Here is a 19,887-nt window from a genome sequence, read left to right on the forward strand (position 1 = left end):
TGCGAGACCATGCTTCATTTCAGCTGATCCACCCCTGTTGCATCGACCCCTGGTAAGTAAAAAAGATCCCGGGTGCCAATTAACTAACAGGGCCCTCAGTGACCCACAGCCCGTCACAGGTCGAAAGAGTAGTAACCGTTAACTTGGGGCTATCCATGCCTATGCTCCTATGTATTTTCCGGCGGTATTTGATCCTACGCACTCGAACATCCTTTTTACTCTACACTTACAACTAATATAAGTAAGCCGGAGGATTCTTATGCTGCAAGATCCTCACCTTCCGTATCTCTATTTACATCTATCATATAAGGAAATTTTTAAACAAAAATATAATCCGTATATAACGTAAACTCAGTCATAATCTATATTCAGACATGCATATTCATTCTTAATTTCCAAAACAAGACTTTCACTGATTGGGCATGTTACTATAGCATTTCATACATACTTTATTTCAATTCTGATCACAGGTGTGCTTGTGACATACTTGACATTGTTTCGTGGACGATTTTGCTTTGGGGCGATTCTGAGTGTATCCTGGACCATAAAGAGACTCCAGGCATGAATGACACTTGTGCTGCTTGCCTGACCTATTCTCATGTGTTACTTCTGGGACGGCCTCCTCTACATCTCCCTGTCCGAGCATCAGATTCATCTTAGCTATTGTATTCCTGGTCAGACCACAAGCCTGAACTTTTCTTCTTTCAATTTGCAGATTACACAATGCCTTCACTAACTGCCAGCCATAGGAGATTGAAGCAATTTTTCTTGGGTCCTGATTATTATATAACGAATAAATTGTCTGTGAATTTACTCTGGCAGTGTTGACAATGTAGCCAAGGGCATTCACTGTCCATCTTCTAGATTTAGTGTGTACTGTATGAAAACTTATTCTCTGATCCATAATGTCAGTGCCTCCTTTAGTGAAATCATACAATATATATATATATATATATATATATATATATATATATATATATATATTTTTTTCAAATCATCATCCTTGGAATGCCTAATATAGGGGAAACTGCTCAGAAGTAACACATCTTTCTTACCTTTGCTTTTGGTGGGTGTTACATAGGATTCAGTGTCATTTCCTCCCCGTGTTTCTTCCAGTAAACTTGGTATGACCTATCTTCCCTTTCTGTGACTATCTCTGGTGGTATGCCTTTCCTAGTAGAATCTATAGTACCTAAGGCTGAGATACCTTGTATTTGAAGCCACTCCAGCAACTCTATACTGGTGTACAATCTATCCAGGCTAATAATCCTACCTCTAAGGTCGACTGAGTCTTGTAACTGACTTACCAGAGCTTTCACTGTTGGGACTGTACCGCGTATGTAGTGTGGTCCTGGCTTTCCAGGTTTACCTGAATATACAGCTGTCCTAAAGGTAAATGGATATCTAACAGCATTAATAGATTTATATTGGAGGCCGTAGAGTACGGGTTTGCTCTTATTGTAGTCTGAACCCTATTTGTGTTCTGCACCCATACAACGTTTCATCAGTGGTCAAGAAGGCACCTGGCTCTAACACTGAGCAACAACAATTACTGAACTGTTCAAAAAGCTCCCTGATTGCTGCAAACCGATCGTGTACCCATCTCTGGTGTCTGGTATCAATGTTGATCGTGTACCCATCTCTGGTGTCTGGTATCAATGTTGATCGTGTACCCATCTCTGGTGTCTGGTATCAATGTTGATCGTGTACCCATCTCTGGTGTCTGGTATCAATGTTGATCGTGTACCCATCTCTGGTGTCTGGTATCAATGTTGATCGTGTACCCATCTCTGGTGTCTGGTATCAATGTTGATCGTGTACCCATCTCTGGTGTCTGGTATCAATGTTGATCGTGTACCCATCTCTGGTGTCTGGTATCAATGTTGATCGTGTACCCATCTCTGGTGTCTGGTATCAATGTTGATCGTGTACCCATCTCTGGTGTCTGGTATCAATGTTGATCGTGTACCCATCTCTGGTGTCTGGTATCAATGTTGATCGTGTACCCATCTCTGGTGTCTGGTATCAATGTTGATCGTGTACCCATCTCTGGTGTCTGGTATCAATGTTGTTAAAAGTTATGTCGGCATGTAAGAAACCAAATCGTTTTACTGACATGACGGCTTCAAATATTGGGTGACCAAACCCTTCCATGAAGAGACGATTATAGCAATATTTATTTTGTCCCAACAAACCTCTTGGATAGAGCAGGCCAAAAAAGCTTTTCAATTCTATGGCATCAGTCATCGTGACGTGTGTTGGTATTTCAGCAGTCAGTATTAGAAATTTCGGTAATTATGCCTTGTGTTAGCATGGGTTACAATACCATCAATCATATTAGATGTTATAAACAACTCCCATGCCATTATTTCTGTATTAGCTGACCTTGCCTCTCCTAACAAAACATCCTTCACTAGGCAATACCTTCTCAACAGGCCTACCTTCTGTATGATTGGTCCATATTATTGACTTACCGATATCTAATTTTCTCTGGGGTTTCTCTAAAATGCAGGTATATTCCCTGAGCTCGTGTGGCAGGACAAATTCGTCATAATTATGTTTGTTCAAGCACTGGTCCAAAGAACTGATTAATCTATTTTTCACCAGTGGCTTTCTGTTTCTGAGTGGTACCCACTCTTCTTCATTTTGTCAACATTCTGATCATCATCTACATCGTCGCCCTCAGCTACTCTATCCAAGGCAAGGTCATCATCATCATCATCGCCAACTACCTCTTCCAAGTAATCTTCGACTGGGTCGTCAACATAGTCGAAAATAAAAGCAATGACTACGTCCGTCGGCACATCCACCCCGTCCCCTAATTAATGCCTAACTAACCGTCGTCCAGCACGCCTACACGAGAGCCGCGAGGTTTGTGTGTGTGTGTGTGTGTGTGTGTGTGCACATTACAATGCACGTGTGTGTATCTGTGTGCACAATACAATGCACATGTGTGTATCTGTGTGTATGTGTACGAACAACCATTTCATTGGGTATGAGGAGTCATAGAGAAAAAACAATGAATAATACATAGATAATAAAATTAGTGAATGAAATAACTATTTCACTAGGTATGAGGAGTCATAAAGTATGAACAATGAATAATACATAGAAAATAAAGTAGTTTTAATGAAAATAGGAAACGTATCGTACGTCTGGAAGCTGTGTTGATGCCCGTTAGGCTAGCGTAGGCTAAGGTCCCAGATATTTCACTCATCTTCGAGCGTTTTCTTTTTGTTTAGCGCTCTCCACGGGGAAAAAATCGTTAATTTTAGAGAAAACGCTCGTTTCAACCCAGTTTTTTCGCTCAGAATCACTATTTTGTTGTGTTTCCAGTAATTTAACAAGAAAATAATCGTGAGACCATGCATTGCTTACAAACTAGAGTTTGTTGGCAAAAATTAGTTAGGGCGTATCAAAAATGATACGGGGTGCACCGAATAGGGTTAATTAAGAGAGAGAGAGAGAGAGAGAGAGAGAGAATTAGACGCATTTTATATTAATTACGATATTCTTTATTTAGAAACGCTAGTTAGATATAGTCTTTATTAACCCCTTTAGTACGAGGCGCCCTTCTTTAATCATTTGGAGGAGGTAAGGAAGCTCCCTAACACCTTTTCCTTAGCAATTTATATTTCTGACGACCCATTAATATCTTCTTTTTGGGATGTAATATCTTTTTTAATGTCAACATGGATGGCAAGAATAACACACAGTACAGTAACGGAACAGAATCAGAAATAAATCGCTAAGGAAGAGGCGTTAGGAATCTTTGAGTACAACACCCTTGCCCGTAAGTCTTATGTCTGAACAATTGACCCTTCCTTGACCCTGACCTAAGATCGATTTTTCTCTTACACCCTTGCGTGACCCTCAACCATTCCACTAAGTTTGGTGAATATTGGACGAAGAAACCCTTAAAATAAATCTCTGTCCCTCAACCCTCCCACCAAGTTCGGCACAAATCGAAGCACTGAAGATAACAGCAGACCGTTTCTCCCTCCGACAGGCACTACTCCATCAACGCGTGCCTGGCTCCCCTCGCCTCTATGCACGGTCTGGCGGTCACCACAGTAGAGGGCATCGGGTCCACCAAGACAAGACTTCACGCCGTTCAGGTAGCGAATTAATAAGGGTTTCATAAGCTTCAGGTGTGTATGTAACCTCACCTCACCCCACCTCACCTCACCTCACCTCACGTCACCTCACCTCACGTCACCCTACCTTACCTCACCTCACCTCACCCTTCCTCACCTCACCTCACCTCACCTCACCTCACCTCACCTAACGTAACCAAACCTCATCTCTCCCCACCTCTCCTCACCTCACCTCACCTCTATAAGACTGCACATTATATCAGAGTCAGTATTAACCCTTTCACTCTGACTATTTTTCTTCCTGTTCCTTCTGCCTTCAAGACGATTACTTTTAACCTTGGGAGAAAAATCTTGTTCTGGGAGGGTTAGTAAGTCCATGTGATTTTTTCCATGTTACCAAAATCATCTGAAGGAAGCAAAGAAAAAAAAAATTGATAGAGGTTAGAGTAAATTTTTACTTAAAGGTTACCCATAGTTGCCAGTTATAGAAAATTTGTTCATTGTAAAAGATGGTTAGAAAAATTTGAAATTCCCGGTACAGTCCCCCCAAAAACTTCAGCTTCAAATTAGTATAAATATTAAAGTAGAAAATGAAGCAAAAAATAAAAAGTAAGGTATGGAGAGAGAGAGAGAGAGAGAGAGAGAGAGAGAGAGAGAGAGAGAGAGAGAGAGTTATGGAGACGATATCGTAGTGTAAAAAATAAAAAAAAAATAAAAACAAGGTGTGGAGAGAGAGAGAGAGAGAGAGAGAAAGAGAGAGTGAGTTACGGAGACGCTATCGTAGACGTTGGTATCGTCCCCAGGAACGTATCGCAAAGGCCCACGGCTCCCAGTGTGGCTTTTGCACCCCCGGGATGGTGATGTCCATGTACACCCTACTCAGGAACAACCCCACCCCCTCCATGGACGAGATGGATGAGTATTTTGCAGGTAAGTCCACAGCCAATTTATTTGTCTATCTATCTATCTATGTGTCTGTCTGTCTGTCTCTGTCTGTCTATCTATCTATCTATCTATCTATCTGTCTGTCTGTCCGTCTCTGTCTATCTATCTATCTATCTGTCTGTCTTTGGAGGTCGTTTTGTTTATTAATAGGGAAAAGGAGGTCATTCGAGGTCGTTTTGTTTATTAATAGAGGGAAAAGAGGTCATCCGAGGTCGTTCTGTTTACTAATAGGGGCCCAGAGGTCATTCGAGGTCGATTTGTTTATTAATAGAGATAAAAGAGGTCATTCGAGGTCGTTTTGTTTAATAATAGAGATAAAAGAGGTCATTCGAGGTCGTTTTGTTTATTAATAGGGAAAAAGGTCATTCGAGGTCCTTTTGTTTATTAATAAGGAAAAAAGTAGGTCATTCGAGGTTCGTTTTTCAAGCCTCTGACAGCCTGGATTACAACTGAAAAAATCCCTATGTGTGGCTAGAACACGAAGGGATTAATGAGGGCTTTATCCATTATCCAATCCCTCTGGTTCAGAAAATCCCCTCCTGGTAGTACGACATTCTCTCTCTCTCTCTCTCTCTCTCTCTCTCTCTCTTTGAAAATGATATAATTCCAGGGACCCTTCCGTAAAAAAAAAAAAAAAAATTGGAAGGGCCTAAAAAGTACAGAAAACAGGCAGAAAATGAATGTCAAGCTTGAGGTAATTTGAAGTGGCTAAATGAGGACGAAAAGTGTAAAAATTCCCACACTGAAAAGAAGACGAAAAGGATATAATGCTGTACAAATATATTACAAAAAAGGAGGACACTTGTAAGGAAGAGGATATTGGAAGCGGGCTAAAAGACGTGGCCGAAATTATATAAAGTATGCGGTGATAGAATACAAATTTGTGTGTGTGTGTGTGTGTGTGTGTGTGTGTGTGAGAGAGAGAGAGAGAGAGAGAGAGAGAGAGAGAGAGATAAAACCATCCACAAATTTTAAGAATAAAGAGTAAATGATAACAGAAAGTGGGACATATGAGCCAGATTCAATCCTTCAAAAATAGGTAGGTATGAAGACTTAGATAAAACACACACACACACACACACACACACACACACACACAAATTAATCCATTTTAGTTGTATGCTTGAAACGTGCCATCAGTCCTTATCAACAGGGGGTTTTCCTCTGCTTGTAGCTAGAGAAAATTGCTCAGGGTGCCTGTTGCTTGAGATAATGTGATTATATATCTCCAGCATATTTAAGTTACATGCTATATTTCTGTGGTAGTAAATGCTGATGTATATGAATGTGTATTAAATCATATACGCGTAAGACGCCAATTGTTCCAGTGTGCATATATATTTCCACCTGTCCCGTCCATTAATCAGTGTGTGTGAACAGGTAACCTTTGTCGATGTACCGGATACCGCCCGATACTAGAAGGGTACCGCTCCCTCTCCACCGACGCTGCGGCTGCGGGCTGCGGCAAGGACGGGTGCTGCAGGCTGAATGGAGGTGCGGCAAACTGCGGCAGCGCGGGAGGTGAGTTGGTGCTGGGGGTGGTTGCGTGTGGATGGGTTGTGGATTGGTGTGGGTGTGAGTGATGGTGTGAGTGTACTTGTAGGTGTAGGTGTCAGTGATGGTTTGGGTGACGAGTGATGGTTTGAGTGTGGGTGTAGAGTGAGGGTGTGGGTGTGGAGTGATGGTGTGAGTGTGGAGTGATGGTGTGGGTGTGAATGTGGAGTGATGGTGTGGGTGTGAGTGTGGAGTGATGGTGTGGGTGTGGAGTGATGGTGTGGGTGTGGAGTGATGGTGTGGGTGTGGAGTGATGATGTGGGTGTGGAGTGATGGTGTGGGTGTGTGTAGATGTGGGTGTGGGTATAAGTGTGGCTGTGGGTGGTCGTGAGGAGGGAGGAACTGAGAAAAATGCAGTGTGAATAGGTTTGTAGGGGGTGGCTGAAGAATTACTGCAATTTTAGTGTAAGGAAGTGAGAAGAATAGCTGAAAGTACCGGTACCAAAAACACGAGAATAATGAAAGGCTTATTGCGTCATTTGGCTAGATAATGTAAACACTGATAAGCAGTGCTGGTGGAGGATATGATACACACATGCGTATGTATGATGAGGGTGAGAATGAGTGTGTTCTTTGTGTTGGTATGCAGATGAAGTAGTATAACGTATGTTCTGTAAATATATTCTGTGCTTATATCTGAATATTTTTACACACACACACACACACACACACACACACACACACACACACACACACACACACACCGCTTGCTGGTGCAGTGGTAACGTTCTCGCTTGCCAACTGGTGGACGGGAGTTCGCGCCTCGCTCAGGTTGCGAAAAGTTTCACTGACGAAGTGGGTGGTTACTGTCCCCCTTGAGCAAGGGGACGGGTGTGTGCGTGTGTGAAGGTCACAGCCTTGCCCTTAGATCGGACTATATGAGCTCTCAGCTCCCTTCCGGGAGGGTAAAAGCTGACCATCACGACCATCAAGTGATCCTGACCGACCCGGTGAATTACACACACACACACACACACACACACACACAAATTTCACTTCGCCGTGAAGACATCACTCTGTCTGAAGATGTAATAATATTATACAAAAGTACTCAGTGTCGCTTCTTTCATTTCTCCTGTGGTTATTTTGCATATATATATATATATATATATATATATATATATATATATATATATATATATATATATATATAAACATTTTTGCTTCCTCTCCACCAGTGGATGGTGGAGAGAATGGTTGTGGTGGTTGTGGAGGTGGTGGTGATGGTGGATAGAGTGATGGCGGTAGTGGAAGAAATAAAAATATTAGAAATGATATAAATGTCATGAGTTCAGATAGGTGACTCGTGAACATTTCTGCTTCCTCTCCAGCTGTGAATGGTGGTGAGAATGGTGATTGTGGAGATGATGGGCTGAGGAAGGTAGGCCGTCACCTGTATTGCCAAGAGGACTTCACCCCATACAACCCATCACAGGAGCTTATCTTCCCGCCAGAGCTGAAGGTAGGTAGTGGCCCCACACACACACACACACACACACACACACACACACACACACACACACACACACACACACACACACACACACACACACACACACACACACACACACACACACACACACACACACACACACACACACACACACACACACCGCCGTTTGTATGGAAGAAGTGTTGAGTCTGGTGACACAGTCGGCTTTAATCCACACATTTTTTTTTTCTTCCAGCGATACTCATGCGTTTGTCTAATATCAATAGCTTTAAGATTTTCTGTGAACATTAATCCACATTGGTATGTGAGGCAGTAATATTCCATAATGATATATATATACAGTATGAGTACTGGAAAACACATTGACAGAATGGTGAAATAATTACTAAGTACAAATGTTCACGCTTTGTTTTGGCGGTGCTTAACTACATATGAGTAGAGATACAACCCCTAAATCACTGACCTACTGTTTCCTTATCTCTCGGTATTTACCCATTCCGTCAGGTGATGTCACTGTCACACTGAACTTCCTAATTAGATAAGGGAGAGCCCTTTTTTTTTTTTTTTTTTTTGTCTAAGTATTCCAATAATTTGTATTCACTATCCATTATCTGACCTCTCACTTCTGGCTGCCATCATTTGCGGGCATGACAATATATAAAACAGATGAAGATCATCCTTTACAAGTGGAAATGTTGGGTGGAAGGGAGGCACAGGTAAAGCTTGAATTCTCTACTTTCTCTAACGTTTCCGTCTACACAAAACACAGAACGACTCTCTGAAGATGGGTTCTGTGTAACATCAAAGAAAATAAAGAATTCAAACCTCTAACCTCTGTCTCTCTCCCACCCAACATTAAAAAATAAAAAAACATTACCCTTTTCAGCATCGGGATCAACCACCACTCCACTCGTGCACTAAATGAGGTACTAAAAAATTTCCGACGGATGTTGATAGAAGAAAAATTGGTTAGAACTGCATAATCTAAAAGTCTAAATGGTGAGCATGGACACTGGGTTCTGTAAATAACGACAGTATGCTTCTGCCATGATTAGTACTGAAATTAATACTCTTTTTTTTATTTTTTCGGTGATAGATTAAGATAGAATTTTGAAAAGTGATGTATAAGAGAGTATGGAACAGTGGGTGCAAGGATTGTATGGGTGAGGATGAAAGTAGGTATACAAGCGTGGGCGATTGTATGAGTGTATGCCCCGACAGAGGATCGAGTGGCAAGAGTGAAAGATGAGTTTTGGGCGAGAGTAGAAGCGTGTATGGACAAGTTTAAGAGGAGCGAGAGAGTGCTGTTGATTGGAGACATGAATGGCAAAGTTGGGAATGTACGAGTGGATGGAGTGGTTGGTCAGTGAGGTGTGCCAGCTGACGTAGATGGGAATGGAAGTGCTTTGATGGACATCTGTGCTTGTAAGGGGTTGGCTATAGCCAACACCTACTTTCGTCATAAGATGATCCACCGGTATACATGGAGAGTAATGAGGAGGATGGATGGTGAACTTGTTGAACGAAAGGCAATAATAGACTACGTGTGTGTGGATGAGCGAATGAGAAGACAAGTGTTGGATGCAAGAGTGTGAAGAGGGTGGGGGAATGGAGTCTCGGACCATCACTTAGTGATGGCCAAGGTAGAGCTGCAAAGAAAGTGGTTGAGGAGACGAAGGGGAAGACAGGAGGAAGCAGCTCCTGTGAGAAGAGTGGAGAAATTGCAAGATAGTGAGAAAATGATAGAGTATAAGAGCATAGTGGAAGAAAGATTGGGAAGGTATGAGCTAGAGCAGATGGAAGGGGTGGAAGACGTATGTAAGATATTCACGGAAGAGATAGGCGCAGCGTGTGAGGCGGTTTGTGGAGTGAGGAGGAGATGCAAGGGTGTGCAAGGAACAGCATGGTGGAATGATGAGGTGAAACGGGCTGTGGAACAAAAGAAGAAGGCATATAGTGAATGGTTAGCGAGTAGAGGTAGGGGAGAAGATGAGAGAGAGAAGAGAGAGGTATATGTGAACAGGAGAAGGGAGGTTAAGAGACTGGTGAAGGAGAGTAAGAAGAAAGTGGATGAAGAGTTTGGGAGGAATCTGACTGTGAAATGGAGGGAGAGTAAGAAATTGTTTTGGAAGGAGGTAAAGAAAGTAAGGCAGTGTGAAAGGGGAAATAGTAGGGGAGTGAAAGATAGGAATAATAGATTGTTGGTGGAGAAGAGAGAGAAATTGAGGAGATGGAAGGAGCACTTTGAGGATTTGTTGAATGTAGAGAGTGAGAGCAGTGCGAGTATAAGTGGTTGGGGAATGGCTGGGAGAAGAAGAGATGAGAGGAGGGAGGAAGAGATCAGTAGGGCGGAAGTTGTGGAAGCGATGAAGAAGGTTAAGTTGGGAAAGCCCCAGGAATTGATGGAGTGTGTGGTGAAATGCTTAGGTATGGGGGTGAGATTGTTGTGGAGTGAATATGGAAGTTGTGTAGATTGGCTTGGGAAGAGGGAAGGGTTCCAGAGGACTAGAAATCAGGTATAATTGTTCCTTTATACAAAGGAAAAGGGGAGAGAGAAGTATGTGGTAACCATAGGGGTATTTGCCTACTTAGTGTGACTGGTAAAATATATGGTAGAATACTCATTGATAGGGTTAGGCATATGACAGAGGAGCTAGTTGGAGAAGAACAAGGGGGATTTAGGAAGGGAAAAGGGTGTGTAGATCAGATATTTGTTCTAAGATGTTTAGTGGAGAAGTATCTAGAGAAGGGAAGGAAAGTGTATGCTGCCTTCATGGACTTGGAGAAAGCTTATGACAGAATAGATAGGCAAGGTATGTGGAAGGTATTAAGAATATATGGAGTGGAGGGGAAATTGTTGAGTGCTGTGAAGAGTATGTACGAGGGAGCTAGGGCTACGGTGCGAGTGGATGGTGAGCTGAGTGAGTTCTTTGATCTCAGTGTGGAACTGAAACAGGGTTGTGCGATGTCTCCATGGCTGTTTAATATATACATGGATGGGGTTGTAAAGGAGGTGCAGGGTAGGGCAGTGGATGTAGGGGTGGCTCTAATGAATGAGGGTGAGATTTGGAAGCTTCCGGTGTTGCTGTTTGCTGATGATACAGTACTGTTGAGTGAAGATGAATGGGAGTTGCAAGGTTTGGTGAATGAATTTGGGACAGTGTGTAGGAGGAGGAATCTGAAAGTTAATGTAAACAAAAGTAAAATTATGGTGTTTGAGAGGAATGAAGTCACAGAGTGTGCAGTGAGGTTGGATGGTGAGGATATGGAGAATGTGAGTGCATTCAAGTACTTGGGTAGTGTGATGAGTAAGGATGGAACTTTGAGGGATGAAGTGCGTGAAAGAGTACAGCAGGGAAGGAAGGTTGTTGGTACACTGAAAGCAGTGATGAGAAATAGGGAGGTGAGTATGGAAGTTAAGAAGTCACTGCATGATAGTATTGTGATCCCTACCCTGACGTATGGAAGCGAGGCATGGACCTTGCAAGAGGGGAACAAGTCAAGAGTGAGAGCAGTAGAAACGAGTTACTTGAGAGGAGCATGTGGAGTGACGTGGAGGGACAGGTTGACGAATGAAGAAGTGAAGGAACGCTGTGGGGTGGATGTGGATGTGGTTGAGAAGATTAGGAGAAATACACTGAGGTGGTTTGGACATGTGAAGAGAATGGAGAATGAAAGACTGACTAAGAGGGTGTATGTAGGTGAGGTGGAGGGAGGGAGAGGGAGGGAGAGGGAGAGGTAGACCGAGGATGAGGTGGAGGGATGGAGTTGAGAGGTATATGAGGGAGGGGGGGGTGAGTTGGGGGGAGGGTAGTCAAATGGTGGGTGACAGAGCGACTTGGAGGCGTTTTGTCTGCGGCCACCCTTTGCGGGATTAGGGCGTCGGGCTATAGATAGATAGATAGATAGATAGATGTATTCCATGCACTTGCTGTTTTGGGTCCCTATTCCCGTCGGTGAAGGAAGCTTCCTAGCACCTTTTCCTTAGCTATTTGTTTTTAGGTATGGGTGGTTAATGTCCTTTTGAACGGTAAGTATGCAAAATGAGGCGACATTAGAAGAATTTCCATAACAAAGAGGAAGACAGTTAAGTGTAATAAGCAAAATAAAACGCTTAAGAAAAGGTGTTAGGGGCTTTAACAGTCGAGAATACGAGGCTTGGTGTCTTGCCTTATTCTCGTAAAGCAGAATAATCATAGTCTTAGGAGCTTCCCAGTTTAAATCAAATGGCCAATTGCAGTTGTCGTGTTTTCATGTGTTATTTTACTGAGTCTTGCACTGATTAAAAAAAATAATCCTTTAGAGTGACGTTGTGCTTGTGATGTGTTAACTGTAATGTGATGGCTTGTAGTGTTAAGGTGTGTGCTCGTTATGTTGTGACGGGTAATGGTTTGTGTGCTGTTCTTGTGACGCTACAGTGATTTGATTTAGGTGTGTCTGTTACGGTGTCGTGATAATGTGTGGTGCACCGTGACATCTAACCCATACATATTTACGAACCTTTGCCCTGTGGTGTGTGTTTAAGGTGATACGTAACTTCCACTGTGATGTCTGGTGGTACGTGACGAAGTGTGACGTTTGTGGGCGGTGCGTGACTAACTGTGACGTGTGTGTGTGTGGGGAGATGCGATTTGCATCTTGACACACGTGCTTCTATGATTTGCGATGTGTGTTTCCAGTGTTATGGTGTCTCGCGATATGTGTACGGGTTTATGGTGTAGTTTATTGTGAGGGGTTGCGATGCCCTCTTACCATTTGGTGTTAGTTTTCCCGCTCAATTTGATCACTGTAATGAGATGCTTGGTGGAAGTAAAAACGAACTTAGAGAGAGAGAGAGAGAGAGAGAGAGAGAGAGAGAGAGAGAGAGAGAGAGAGAGAGAGAGAGAGAGAGAGAGATGCTGTGCCAACAATTTTTACTTTCAGCTTCTCGACCACGAAGACCTCAAAGGAGACGCCTGAATCAATACACGGAATATACAGGATCCAAACAAGCAGTTACACACTAACCACCCATACGCTAAGTGTGATCATAGACACGTGCAGCATCAACAAGAGGTGCCACGTGCAACATCAGCAACAAGAGGGATCACGTGCAGCATCAGGAACAAGAGTTATGATGTAATGCGGCGGGAAATGACAAGTAGTGATATAGTTCTTTTATCTTAACTTGGCTCAGATTTTCGTTATTTTGTAGCTTATTTCACGTAGCTCAGTGGCAGAAAAAGGCAATGCTACGGCTTTGTATCCTTTCCGCAGCACTTCTTCGTGACTACCATCATGTTCTGTTGCTACTATATCGTTCCAACTCAGCTTTCAAGATGGAGAAATGGAAATTTTAGGCCAAGTTATAGTAAAAAGAGTATAGTAACGAAACCTGACTTGAAGAGGACATTATTCAATTGAGTGATGCTGGTCTTGCTTCACCTCTCCCCTCAACCCACCCCCTTTTCCACTGTTCCTTCTTTCTCATCCTTGTAACTTCGGAATATTAAGGAGCAGTGTACAGAAGCTAAGATCAATGCTACTTCTTTCTCATCTCCCTATTACTGAAACTTAAGGAACAGTATATAAAGATTGAGTCTAATGTTACTTCTTATTTATCTTTGCTTCGTAATATTAAGGAACAGAAAGATGAATTTAATGCTACTTCGTCCTCATCTTTCCTACTTCTAAATAATAAGGAACAGGATAATACGATGGAGAGCGAGAGACTGACAAGGAGAGTGTATGTGAGTGAGGTGGAGGGGGGAGAGGGAGGGGGAGGCCAAGAATGGGATGGAGGGATGGAGTGGAGAGGTATATGACAAAGGGATGTGTGAGCTGGGAGCAGGGCAGTGAAATGGCGGGGGACAGGGCGACATGGAGGCAAGTTGTTTGTGGCCACCCCTTACGGGACTAAGGCGTCTGGCAATAGATATAGACAGAATAATAAGAATGAAAGTAAGGCAACACGTACAGAGAGACACACAAGTATTTTTCCCAAATTTGACGAATATATGGCAGAAAAAACGAAGCATTTGAAACACACTGTAGCAGAGTTAGGGCTTTTCACTGTACTTCGTCAGTTTTCAATTTTCTTCGGACGAAACTTGGAAGATGATAGCAAAGAATTCCTAACACCTTTTTCCTGGTGATTTATTATACGAATTACACCTTGACATTTTGACATTACTGAGTTATTTTTGGTATCGATCTAGCTTGCCTCAGTAACGTCTATCTGTCAATCTATCTATCCATCACATACAAGAAGACGAAAAGATGTAGTAAGCAAAATAAATCGCTATGGAAGAGGTGTTACGGGTCTCCTATATAACAAAATACGTTCCCATAGCACATACACATTAATTTGCTTCGTAGTGTCTAGTGAAGAGTAAATCAGCTCGAAGGAAAAATTTTGCCTGGAAAATTTCTCTCCTTTTAGATGCTGAACACCCCAAGGAGCCGCTCTGTCCTTCTGCTTCTTACTAATGATTTTCGGACGCGAGGTATTTCACTTCCGTAGAGTTTAGCGACAGCGAATCCACACCCCACTACAGCATGCAAAATTATCCTCCCACACCACTCCACACAAAATCACACTCCCACACCACACCACACCACGCAAAATCACACTCCCGCACCACACCACACAAAATCACACTCCCACACCACACCACACCACACAAAATCACACTCCCACACCACACCACACAAAATCACACTCCCACACCACACCACACCACAAAATCACCCTTCCACACCACACTACATCACACTAAGGACGCTAACCAAGGGGCTGTGATGTTCTTGTGATTGGTACTTTTATACATTTACAAACACTTTATATTAAAACCGTGGAGTTGTTAGTATAATTAGCCATGGCGTTCCAAAGATTTTCCTTTTCCAGTACATTTCGTACCAGTATTTCGGGTGTAAGTTGGGGGGAGGGCAGCGAAATGACAGGCAACTGGGCGACATGGTGGAGATTTGTTTGTCGCCACCTCTTACGAGATTAAGGCGTCTGGCTATAGATAGATTGACAGACAGACCTTTTGAAAGCGTAGTACTGAACCTATTATGATTTCTGACGTAATGTTACAGAAAGAGATTTACCACAATGTAAAATAAACTACTGATATCCTCACCATACCCTGTGAAGTGAGGTGGAGAACTGTGGAACTAAGTAACTGATGGATGTGACTTCTCCCTGCAAGAATGACATGACTGCAGTTCCTTGCCTTAAGTTAGCCATCTCCATAATTCGACGGCTCAAGGGTATGTTTTCCATCCGATTTCAGGGACCAGTAAGCGTCAGTAAGCGTGGTAAAGCTGACTTAAGTAGGGCTGGCCTAGATTCCACAGACGTCACGTACTGTACCCTACATAAGGCATAGGGGACAGCACACGAAAACGCTTGTGAAGTCCAGCTTTATGCATACAGATTATTATTATTATTATTATTTTTTAATCTACATGTTAACACTCATTTTAAACGATTTAACTTTTTTATCTAGTCGTACTGTACAATACGTGTAGTGGTTCTTTTCACAGCTGTATCTGCCAAGGTTGTAACATTGTCATAATTTTGTGGTGTGGTATATTGGTGAGTTAGTCTGATACAGTGCTGTGGTTGTGTTGTGTGGCGGTGTGGTATAGTGGTGCGACAGTGTTGAGTGATGTTTTAAGTCATGTGGTAATGTAGTGCTGCCGGTTAATATCACTAATGTTTACAAATTTACTTCTGTGCACAGAGCTCAGTCCAAGTTAAAATATGATCGTCTGTCGGTAAAAAGACTAAAGCACCTAGCTTCATTCAGCTTCAAGAACACGCACTGTGACTAAGAATACCAGTAAGATGGTGCCGTGTGACTGAGTATGTGTGAGATACGGTTCAACAATGGGATTATATGATGCAGCAGTTTAGTGTGGAGGAACGACGGATATGGCTGGCAGTATGGCTGTATCACTGCTCCAGCCACCCCGCCCTTCTTGAGACATGAATCCACGTTTATCTCAAAACTCATTCCATCGACATCCTTCTTGAGACATGAATCCACGTTTATCTCAAAAGTCACTCCATCGACACCTTTCTTGGGAGAAGTGAATCCACATTTATCTCAAGAGTCGTTCCACTGACGGGGTTAGAGTTTGGTACACATCTTCTTAGGCATGACCTGAAGCGATGTGTATTGATGTGAAGGGCCTGATAATGACCCCAATCTGACTACACCTGGTCGTCAAATGAACCGAAGGGGGAATTACTCTCCTTGGTTACTAGTCAGATCACCTCTCCAATCTGACTACACATGGTCGTCAGATGAACCGAAAGGGGAATGATTCTCCTTGGTTTCTAGTCAAATCACCTCTCCAAAATGACTACGCCTGGTCGTCAAATGAACTGAAAGGTGTTGGGGGTTTTTGTCATAGGAATAAAAACATTAAGGTGACTGCTTTCTTAGTGTTGAGAACTGCCCGAATGATGCTGATATTTGAGTTTTCTTTCCCACTTTCAGGCAGGACGGGACCTCGACGCAGATTACCTGGTGTTAAGTGGCCCCCGCGTGACCTATCACCGCCCCACCACCTTGGCACACCTGCTGCACCTCAAGACGCTCCACCCTCAGGCTAAGATCATCGTAGGCAATACTGAAGTGGGTGAGTCGCAAGTTGACTGTATTGTTCCCTCTCTCTCTCTCTCTCTCTCTCTCTCTCTCTCTCTCTCTCTCTCTCGTGTGTGTGTATTCGTCCCTACCCATTCCTTGCTGTCTGCTGCCTGCTTAGTTGTTATTGTTAAGTAACCCTCTGGTCTGTCTGGCCGAGCAGACCCATCAGACACTGGCAAACAACCGACCTTGCAGGGCCGTCCAGTGCAGTGAACCAATTTTCCCTTTCGGTGGACAACGCCTCTCCACAGCGATGCGCGGAAGAGTGTAGAAAGTGGGATCCTGGATGAACGCCGCTTTTGCGACTCTCCACTCAGTTAACAGAGGCTCCACATCACCCCGTCTCCGCTTCGAAATTCGGCTACATTCTCTCTCTCTCTCTCTCTCTCTAGCCAGGCGCCATAATTCTGTAATCAGCCCAATATTACTGTCGTTTCACCTGACTCATATTTTATCATCAACTCTGTGCTTAGTATTTTGGGTCGTATTCTGCAAGGCTTTGGAGATTGCTAACACTTCTTCCTTAGTAACTTATTTTGCAACATTACACTTCAGTTTCCTTTTCTTCGTTACTGATGCCAACTACGTCGATATCAAAATAATATACAGTAGGATGTTAGGGTGCCATATGCAGAATAAATCGCTAAAGAGGAGGTCCTAAGAAGCCTTCAGTCCCACCTGGAATTTGGCCTTTTGTTGTTTGTCTCAACTCGTTTTCTTTATCGAATCATCCTACTCAGTCTAATCATCTCTGTATTTTTCCCCTAAAGTCTTCATTCTGTTCTCTTTCTCCTTCTCTATCTCCGGCACTCTTATTCTTCATTCTTTATCCTCGTTATTATTTTTATTTTTGCTCTTACTGTTTCTCCATTCTCAAGCGATGATTATTTTCCCTGCCTACGTCACTGAACCCTTCGACTGTGGTGCACACTTGCGTTCCAAGGAAGTAATATATTATTGTATATAATTATGCTGAGAACACTTGCCAGATGACTGTGGCGTGTGGATTATAGTTAGTGTAGTAGTAGTAGTAGTAGTATACCCCATTTGATTGACCTGTGCAGCTGAGATGTATGGGTCGAGTAGGGTGTGTTTGATTCGTGGCTGCTGATTGGCCGGCTTTGGTGTAAATCTACACTTCTTACTGTAACACATATCAATCAATCAATCAGTCATCTCCTGTGGCACCCTCGGAGATGCATAGGGCCTCGATGAACTCACACCACCACATCCTATCTTGTGCTAACTCCTCAAGATCTCCCCAACACTCATCTCCAGCTTCCCGTCTCATTGTCCTCACCCACGTCTCTTTTGGCCTTCCTCTACCTCTCCTACCAGGTGCCACCCACCCTGGTGTACCTCGTACTATTCCCTGTCTCCTATACACATGTCCTAGCCACTTCCATCGTGAGAATCTAACATATTCATCGATCGGCTGCACTCCCGTTATTTCTCTAATTCTACTATTTGGTATCCTTTCCCACCACTTAACTCCTAATATTCTTCTAAGTGCTTTATTTTCAAACACCAAGAATTTATTTTCCATAGTCACTGTGCTGTACCAAGACTCGTGTCCATAAATTAAGATACTCCTAACCATTACCTTATAAAGTTTGATTTAGAGAAATTGTTATTATTCCAAATATTTTTAAGCATTCCCATTGCCTGATTAGCCTTCTTTAACCTTTCCTCGAATTCAAAGTTCAAAGAACCATCCTTGGCTAAATAAGTACCTAAATATTTAAACCTATCAACTTGCTTTACAACCATACCTCCAATTACACATTCCTGCGCATTTTCCATATTCATATTGATTATTTCAGTTTTTCCACAATTAATAACCAAACCCACCTTGCGACCTTCACTCACCAAACAGTCCAACACTCTCTGCATCTCTTCTGGCCCATCACAAATCAAAACTATATCATCTGCATAATCTAAATCCAAAAGTTTCCTGTTCTCTCCCCAAAGTATACCTGCACCGGTTTCTGTTCCAACACGTTTCATAATGTAATCATTGACCAATATAAATAGTAAAGGCGATAGAACACCACCTTGAATTACTCCGGACTTGACTTCAAACGAATCACTCAGACAACTATCAACCATCACTTTACAAAATGTGTCCTCATGCATGTTCATAATGACCCTCACAAACTCCTCTGGTATTCCATAATGTCTCATGATCTTCCCCATAGACTCTCTCGAAACACTATCAAAAGCCTTTTCAAAATCAACAAAACAAAGACTTAACGGTACTCTCATTTCATTAACTTGCTGCATCAAATGCCTAACTATAAAGATCTGATCATTGCAACCACGTCCCTTTCTAAAACCAGCCTGTTCATCCCTCAGAATACCCTCAACCACTGGCTCCAACCTATTTAACAACACTCTTACTGAAAACTTTCAAAGCTATCGGTGACAAAGAGATTCCCCTCCAATTACCACATTCACTCAGGTCTCCCTTCTTCGGAACTTTAACAATTACACCATTCTTCCAAACTGATGGTAGTAACCCCGTCACCCATATCTTATTGAATAGCTTGGTCAAGATCATTATTAATCTATCCCCCTCCACTTTAAACATTTCCGGAAATAAACCATCCTCCCCTGGTGCCTTATTATTCTTTAACTGTTTTACTGCTTTCTCCACTTCTGCAAGCCTCAACTCTCCTGTTTCTATATTTAAATCTTCCTGAGCAGACGGTATATCCTCTTCTGGTGGTATTGGTCTATTAAGAACTGTCTCAAAATGCTCTTTCCATCTATTTTTAATATCTCCATCTTTGGTCAATAAATTTCCTTCCCTGTCTCTAACTGGTATTTCCTTGCGTTTACCTGCATTACCACTCAGTTCTCTAATCGATTCGTATGCTATTCTTTGACTCTGTCCATCATTTTTGTTTATTAGGATTTCAGTCTCTGCAACCTTTTCATCCACACATCTTCTTTTATCTCTCCTAGCTAACCTTCTTACTTCTGAATTCAAACTCCAGTACGCAGCTCTTGCTAATTCAATCTCTCGTTCATCAACGCATTGCATCTCACTCCTCAATTTAGCCTCACCTCTCTTTTTTATCATATCCCACGTTTCCTCTGATATCCATTTCTTTCTCCTGAATCTATGTCTCCTTCCAATCGTACATTCAGCAGTCTCATGCAAAACTTTGTTCACATCCTCCCACATCTCATC

The 19,887-nt window shown here is 42.6% G+C and overlaps 2 protein-coding genes across 2 annotated transcripts in view; both read left to right on the plus strand.

The window, feature by feature from the left end:
- Nucleotides 1–19,887, plus strand: part of LOC145401208 (charged multivesicular body protein 1a-like) — a 308,785-nt gene that overhangs the window by 88,083 nt on the left and 200,815 nt on the right. The window lies entirely within an intron of this gene.
- ry (xanthine dehydrogenase rosy) overlaps nt 1–19,887 on the plus strand; it is a 66,090-nt gene that overhangs the window by 9,723 nt on the left and 36,480 nt on the right. The window contains exons 2-6 of the mRNA XM_080273690.1: nt 4,010–4,118; nt 4,901–5,027; nt 6,423–6,590; nt 7,928–8,062; nt 16,546–16,683. Of these exons, the coding sequence (XP_080129816.1) occupies nt 4,010–4,118; nt 4,901–5,027; nt 6,423–6,590; nt 7,928–8,062; nt 16,546–16,683 (677 nt within the window). The remainder of the gene's footprint in view (nt 1–4,009; nt 4,119–4,900; nt 5,028–6,422; nt 6,591–7,927; nt 8,063–16,545; nt 16,684–19,887) is intronic.

Source organism: Coenobita brevimanus, chromosome 55 (assembly GCF_032717465.1).
Source record: "Coenobita brevimanus isolate Jiangsu-jjx chromosome 55, ASM3271746v2, whole genome shotgun sequence".
Classification (NCBI taxonomy): domain Eukaryota; kingdom Metazoa; phylum Arthropoda; class Malacostraca; order Decapoda; family Coenobitidae; genus Coenobita; species Coenobita brevimanus.